This window comes from Homarus americanus, unplaced genomic scaffold (assembly GCF_018991925.1).
Source record: "Homarus americanus isolate GMGI-L3 unplaced genomic scaffold, GMGI_Hamer_2.0 scaffold37581, whole genome shotgun sequence".
Classification (NCBI taxonomy): Eukaryota; Metazoa; Arthropoda; class Malacostraca; order Decapoda; family Nephropidae; genus Homarus; species Homarus americanus.
The window spans coordinates 120-7,689 of NW_024726367.1; the positions used below are offsets into that span (position 1 = coordinate 120).

Below are 7,570 nucleotides of genomic sequence, written 5' to 3' on the forward strand. Positions count from 1 at the left end.
TGCAGGATCAGAAAAAGTAAGTACCTGTGGGAGAAAAGAGGGTGCTGCAGGTGGCAATGGTGACCAGACAGGTGAAGGGGGAGCAGGCGTGGTTTGTTGGGGGGGGGGGGAAATGTTGTGTTTTTTGGCGGCAGGTGCACAGTCCTCGGGGGCGCTGGGTGGGATATCTGGCTCCACATGGCTAGGTTTATGATCCTCATCAGGAGCAGTAGGTACCTGATAAAAAAAGAGGGCACATAGAACTGTTGTGAGCAAGGTGGTGCTGCAAGGCGTGGTTTGCTGGGGGTAATGCTGGGCTGGGGCCCCATCGGGAAAGGTGGCCGGCTTCACTCGATCGATGCTGACGGTGTCGTGTCTACCATTGCGAATGATCGTCAGGAACATTGCTGACCGTGCAAATACCGGGAAGGGTCCGTCGTTGGGGCGTTGAATTGGGTGCGGTGAGCATCGCGCCTGACGAAGACGTACTCGGCGTTGAGTAGTGCAGGAGGGATGTGTTCAGGGCGATGGGAAGGCTGGTGTGGGGCAATAGCATTGAATGCAGAAACTGCTTGCCATAGTGTTTGCAGTAGGTAGTGACGGAAAACAGGAGTGAAGTGGTCAAGGTCAGGAGTCAGTGAGAAGTCCTCCGTGTAGGTGAAGGGGCTAGCCTAGGGTGAGATCCGCTGGGCTGCAGTCCATTCCTCTTTGTGTGATGCGTGGACGTCAAGTAGCACTAAGGGAAGAGCATCCGTCCAGCTGTGGGGGTCGTGCTGTGCCTTAATGGCGTCCTTCAGCTGATGATGAAACTGCTATATCATGCTGTTGGACTGAGGGTGATAAGCAGTAGTGTGTTGCCTAGTAGTGCCGAAGAACTGCAGGAGATTATGCCAGAGGGGGGCGCCGATTGGTAGAACGGTACCGCTCTTGCCTCGCAAGCGAGATGTCACGGGTTCGATTCCCGGGCCGGTGGAAAAGTTGTTTGGACATATTTCCTAGCTCCAATTGGTCCCTGTTCACCTAGCAGTAAAGTAGGTACCTGGTGTAAATTAAAAGTTGCGAATTCGTATTCAGGGAGAGTTGTTGGAGCTTCCAATAACTTGCTTAGACATATACCATTGACTCTTCAGGCTTGTACGCCCTTAACTCATGAGACATAAAGACAAGCATGAACTTAGCATGCTCCCCTGTTGGGTGCTATAAATGCATCTGTGCTTCACCTTACACAAGGATGTAGGGGGGGGGTGCCCAATAAAAAAAATAAATAAAAAATAAATTATGCAAGAGTTGTGACTCGAACTGGACTCCTCGGTCAATGATGACAGTCGTGGGAGGACTAAAACGGGAGACCCAATCAGACAGGAAAGCGCTGACGGCTGACTCTGCTGTAGCATCAGGCATGTTAATGGCTTCCATCCACCTGGTGTAATGGTAAATGCAGGTGAAAATGTAGGTGTTCCCACAGGATGATGGAAGAGGTCCCACGAAGTCGAGTTGCACTACCTAGAAGCGTCCTTTGGGCACAGGAAAGGTTTTTAAGGGAGTCCGTGTGTGTCGATGTACCTTGGAGGACTGGTAGGCCAGGCACTGGGCAGCCCATTCGGCTGCGTGAGGAGGCGCTGGGAGGCCCGTACACGTGGCTGGCTGAGTCCGTAGATGTAGATGTGGTCGGTGACATGCAGCGGTGAGACGCCTGAAGTGACAGACGTTGTGGCGTTTACCAATCCCCGTTGACGTCGTTTCCTCCTCCTGTAGTTGCAGGGGGCTGGTGATGGCGTCTGAGGTAGGACGGGGATGTCGGTGTCGGTAGGACACAGTGCGTGGGGCCGGGGCAGGATCAGCAGCAGGCTTGGAGGAGTAGAGCTGCTCGAGGGTGTCCATCCTGCGGTGTAGAGGTTGTAGCAGGTCCCTCATGTCTTGTTTGTCTGGTGGAATGCTACTTCTCTAAGGAGTGATGATCTGGTTGAAGAGACCGGAGCTAAGTGATGGTGTGGCTGCTGAGTTGTTCACGGCAGCATGGCGCACAGCTGTGTAATCGTGGAATACTCTGTCTGCCGTGGCTGGATAGGTTGCCGAGGTTGTAGAATAGTCCAATGCCGAGAGGGCGAGACGAACTTCTGTAGGGAGCTTCTGGGTGTGGAGCTGGCGCAGGATAGTGTCAGGAAGCCTGTCTGTTTGGCGGGAGTTCAGTCTCCGCATCTCGTCCCAGAGACGTGCTGGCGTGGAGTTGCCGAGGGAGAGACCTTAATGGTGTTATATGTAGTGATGATGGATGGTGTTATATGTAGTGATGATGGATGGTGTTATATGTAGTGATGATGGATGGTGTTATATGTCTCTGTTCACTCCCATCATGTTGGTTCCATTTTCGGAACTGATGAGCTTGGGAGGTCCACTGCAGGATGCGAACCTCGTCAAGGCGTTGATGAATGAGTCTGTGTCCAGTGAGGTGAGGACTTCCAGGTGTATAGTTCTTGTGGCCAGACATGTAAACAAGCATCCCCATCTTTTCCCCCGGGCCCGACCTTGTTTAACCATAAAGGGACCAAACCAGTCAACTCCTGTGCAGGTGAATGGCCGAACCTTCTGGATGTACTCGGTCCTCTGGCAGGTCAGCTTGGCGTTGGTGGATAGCCTTCTAATTGCTTCTTCGACAAAATACACACGTATGTAGTACTCGGTCGATCATCTTACAGCACTTGGGTATCCAATATGTCTCGCGTAGTGCAGCTAGAGTGTGATCGCATCCTGAGTGGCCAGCCCTGGTCGAATGTACCTCCTGTCCGATAAGTTCTGTGTTTTATTTTTTCGTCCCTGGGTAACAGTATGGGGTTCTTTTGGTCTGGATGGAGAGCAGCACGCTTCAGTCGGCCGCCTACTCTGCTCAGGCCGTCTGCACCCAGGTAAGGTTCCAGTCTGCTTACGTCACCAGTCCTGACGGAGTGTCCTCGTTCCAGCGCGTCCATCTCGTGGGGAAATCCCTCCCTTTGTATCAGTTGCAAGACAGCCAATCTTACCTCATCCAACTCACTGATCTTCAGTCGATGTTCTTCTTTTGGATCGCTGAAGTGCCACTGTATCAAGCTCCTGAGCCACGCCACACCTTTCAGTAGCAGGTGCCATGAGGAGTACCTTGCCCATAGCCCTTTTAGGGTACTCTCTCCCAGGTCAGTGCCCCGTTGCCAGTACTGTTGCATCTCCTTTTACCTCAGGGTCTCCATCTGCAAGGTTAGAAATCGTCTTTGGGTTCTTTGGCCAATTGTTTTCTCCCAACAGGAGAAAGGGGGGTCCCTGAATCCATCTGCAGTCCTTGTTCAATTCTGCCCCATGCAGTCCACGGCTGGCATCATCAGCTGGGTTTTGGTTGGAGCTTACGTGTCGCCATTGTTCTGCGTCGGAATTATCATGTATCGTTGCAATCTGGTTTGCCACAAAGGTATGAAAACGCCGTTCAGTGTTTCATATGTATTGAAGGGTGACCATGCTGTCTGTCCAGAACACTGATCTGTCGATCTGCAACTCTAGTTCTTCTCTCAGTTGTTTGTCTGCTTTGGCCGCTAACACTGCCGCACATAGCTCGAGCCGAGGTATGGTATGCCGTTTCAGAGGAGCTAGCTTGGCTCTGCGACACACAAAGGAGGTAGAGTGGGCTCTGTCTCCACTTGTGATCCTGAGGTAGGATACAGCCCCATATGCTTGCTGGGAGGCGTCGCAGAAGTGGTGCAGTTGTAACGTAGTTATTGGATTTGCGCATTCAGGGTGGTAACTTCGAGGGATACGTACTTAAGACAAGTGGGGAAGACCATTTAGCCACTGCCGCCAAGCGGCTATATTGTGTTCGGCCATTTGCTCATCCCACCCGATGCCCCGCCTGCACTCGTCCTGGAATATGATTTTGGCTCGTATGGTGCTCGGAGCAATGATTCCTAATGGGTCGTATATGGAGCTGACCATACTCAGGAGACCTCGCTTCGTTTGTGGCTTCGTTGGGATCTGGATTCGGACTGCAAGTTCGTCATTCTCTAGATCCCACATGATTCCCAATGCCCACTCAGCTGGGAGCCTGTCATCCTTCAAAAGTACTTATTTCACTTCCATGGCTCTTTCCGTTTGTGGGACTGCTCTGAGGACCCCTTTGTGGTAGCATATCCATTTTGTAAGTCTGAACCCGCCTTTCTTCATCAACTGCCTCAATTGGTGAGTGACTATCGCCGCCTTCCCTGGTGATGCTACTAAAAGAAGCAGATCATCGACATAGAAGTTGTGACTTGCTTTCTTAATTTCTTCATGGAGCTTTTGCCCGTGGTCTTGGAATGTTCATCGTAATGCATATCCAGCACATGATGGGCTCCACACTCCGCCAAAGAGATGTACCTTCATCCGGTAAGTGACCGGGTCTCCCGATAGTTGGTCGTCTCTCCACCACAGGAAGCGCAGGGCGTCTCGATGTTCAGGCAGTACTCGTACCTGGTGGAACATATCCTCGATATCAGCCATGAGTGCCACCCTTTCTTGACAGAACCTAAGCAGGACTCCCACCAATTTATTATTGAGGTCTGGCCTTGCATCACTTGGCTGTTCAGGGACACTGACTCATACATTGCTGCATAGTCAAAGACTATTCTCAACTTCCCAGGTTATTTTGGTTCAATACTGGGTGATGTGGGAGATACCAGGTTTTCCCCGGCACAATGGTAAGCTCACGGTGTGGGACTCTCTCAGCATGTCCCTTGTTGATCAGGTTTTGCATCTCTTCTCGATATCTTTGACGGAGGTCTGGGGTCTTCCAGGAGACGTTTCTTCAAGCTCGCTAACCGTTGCTCAGCCAGTTTTCTGTTACTCGGGAGTCCCGGCTCTTCATGACGGAACGGCATGGGAAGTTGATAGTGCCCGTCCACCCTCGTCACTGAAGTTGACCACAGCACCAGCACTCTTCTGTCTTCAACAGAGGTGGGGTTTTCATTGCAGTAGGCTGAGTCACATTCCCAGAAGTGTCTGACCTGTTTCTCTAAACGCGTCTCCAGTCTCAGCGGCTTTTCTGAGATGAGGTGGTTGATTGCTAGGTGGTCACTTATTGCAGGACCAATCGGTCCATTTATGGTCCATCCTAGAAGTGTACACACCGTGAACGGCTCTCCGTTCTCCCCGGTCCTTACTTCTAACGGTATTAGGGCTTGTGGTACATCTAACCCTATCAGGAGATCCACTCTTTCCGGTGCGTGGAGTGGCGTGGTTCCTTGGAGGTGCCTCCACTTGGCAACAGCTCTGATGTCCGCAACCAATGCTTCGAGTGAAGAAGGCAGGTCTTTAATAACGAGGATTCTGGGAATGTTAATGGATCGACTTCTTCTCATTCCGACGCTAGTCACCTTCAGATCGATCTCTTTGGCCTTCACGCTCTTCGTCCCCTTCAGGATCGTGCCTATGGAGATTGAAACAGATTTCCCTGTTATTCGTAGTCGGTTAGCTAGGCTCTCGGTGCAGTAAGACCTGTTGCTGCCTGAGTCCAAGCGTGCTCCGGTGATCACTGTTGTATTCGTCTTTCGCCTTATCTCCCCGACCTTGACCTTTAATATGGGGAGTGCAACTCTGCCTGGATCTGCTAGTCATATGTCGTAATCTTCGGGCCCCTCGCACTGGTTATTTTCTCGACCGTAAGTATCTCTGGCCCATTTATACGGGTTTTCTCGGCTCGTGGTCACCAGTGCAACCTGCCTGTTTCCAGCCCCTTTCTCCGTAACTCTTGAGCTGGATTCGGGTTTGCATGGCCTAACTCCACTGGTCGTTGATTTTGGTGCTGACATGATGGCCTTGAGTTGACAGTCACCTAGCTTCTGCCGCTTGTGGTCGGTCGACACTTCTGACTGGTGTGCATCCATGGTGGAAGCCCTTTTCATCCCTTGAAAACTGGCTAAGAGTTCCTTTCTTGATGGTTCGTCCTGGTTTGGCGTGTTATTGCGCATAGAATTTCTCGAGAAGTGCAGGAGTTTTCGAGTGGAAGCTATAGCTCCCATCTATGCCACACCTTGTCTTCTGACTGCACTCGGCCATTCGGTGAGCGTGATTTAAGTAGGCGAAACAGCGACGTTCTTCATGTACAAGTGAAGTTCGTGAAGTTCGTGAAGTTCGCGCTCCAGTCGACATGTTAAGGAATGCTTGGTATCTCTGCAAAGGGTGATATCCAGGGCACAACAGGCAAGTGCGGTCGTCCCTTCCTCTAACCTCCTCCCTTCCCGAAGTCACTAGGCCCACAGGTATCCTTCCTGGTGAGGAAGGGTATGGGTGTGAGCCTGTTCGTCTCCCGCTCGGCTCTTCTTGTCTTTGTCCCCTCGAATCCCTCCTTGTCCTGTCTAGCATCTCCAGTACAAAACCCTTCATCCACTCGACCCCTGGAGAATTCCCGTGTCTCCTTTCATAGTCATATGCTCTATCCTCGTATCGCTCCCTCATCTTTCCCGTGAATCTCTTAGCTAAAGTATTCAGTGATTCGTACGTGTCAATTTCGTGCAGTTTTCCCAGTACATTTAAGTTATTTACGCAGTTTCCCAGATCGTCCACGAGCACCTGAAGTCCTTTAATGTCATCTGTTCTCATGGCTAGGCCACGTAGGACCTTGCCTATTAGTTCTTGGACGTAGGCTTGCTTGTTGCCATAACGCTCTTCTAGCAAGGCTAGAGCTTGTTCGTATCCAGCCCTGGGGTCTTCTATTTGCAGGGATGCTCTTAGGGATTTCTTAGCGCGGCCAGTGTAGGCCGAGAGAAGTGTTTCCAATTTTAGTGCATAGGATATGGGCGCCTCCCCAATGTGTCTTTGGAAGGCATGCCTAAACTCCAAATACTCGTCACAAGTCCCTCCGCTGAACCTTGGCATCGACCTCTGGGGAAGCCTCATAGTGGCCATTAACTCTTCCAGTCTCTGGGTTGGTAGCATCATGTCCGATGGCCCCCCCTTCCATCCGTCCTGGGCGTTCTCGCTGTATATCTTGTACATGGTTTTCCTTCCCCTGGGTTCCTGTTGGTGTCACTGCTTCCGGAAAGTGGGTTTGACGGGTGGAAACATGTTCCCTCTCCCCCTGATGAGATGTTCCCGACTCTGAAGCGCTGAGTGTTGGGAACCCTCCTTGGGTTGGTGTCGAGGTGTAGCAGCTAGACACTCCTGGTTCCGGCGGTTGACAATGTGTGTCTGGTGCATACCTCGTTGCGGCTGTCATCCCTTCACTCGTTTCCAGAAAAGGCTTTCCTCCTGGGAATAACAGCATCTCACCAAAGTCCTCCGTATCGCCTAAAGTCTGCAGTTGCTCCATATGATCTTTCATATTCTGCATCATTGCCGTCAATTGGGTGAGCGTCTGCTGAAAACCACCGATTACCCTATTTAACCGGCCTGTTATTTTTATCCTACTCTCGGGCTTTGTGAGTGAGCAGTTAGCATCTCCGTCGTTCAGGGCCTCCAGGTCTTCTACGCTCGCTAGGCTTATCTCCTCTGCCTTGTTCCCTTCCATGACTGGTGACACAGTGAACTCGATTTGGCTCTTTCGGTGGACAGCTATAGAGACGTTCGGTTAAGCGGAAATGCTCTTCAACTGACACGT

General features: G+C 51.4%; 1 protein-coding gene across 1 annotated transcript; it reads right to left on the bottom strand.

The window, feature by feature from the left end:
• Window positions 1–5,931: 5,931 nt before the first annotated feature.
• Window positions 5,932–6,969, bottom strand: LOC121865617. Its single transcript, XM_042365139.1, has one exon. The coding sequence runs from the start codon at window positions 6,967–6,969 to the stop codon at window positions 5,932–5,934; it is 1,038 nt and encodes a 345-aa protein (XP_042221073.1).
• Between the last annotated feature and the right edge of the window lie 601 nt (window positions 6,970–7,570).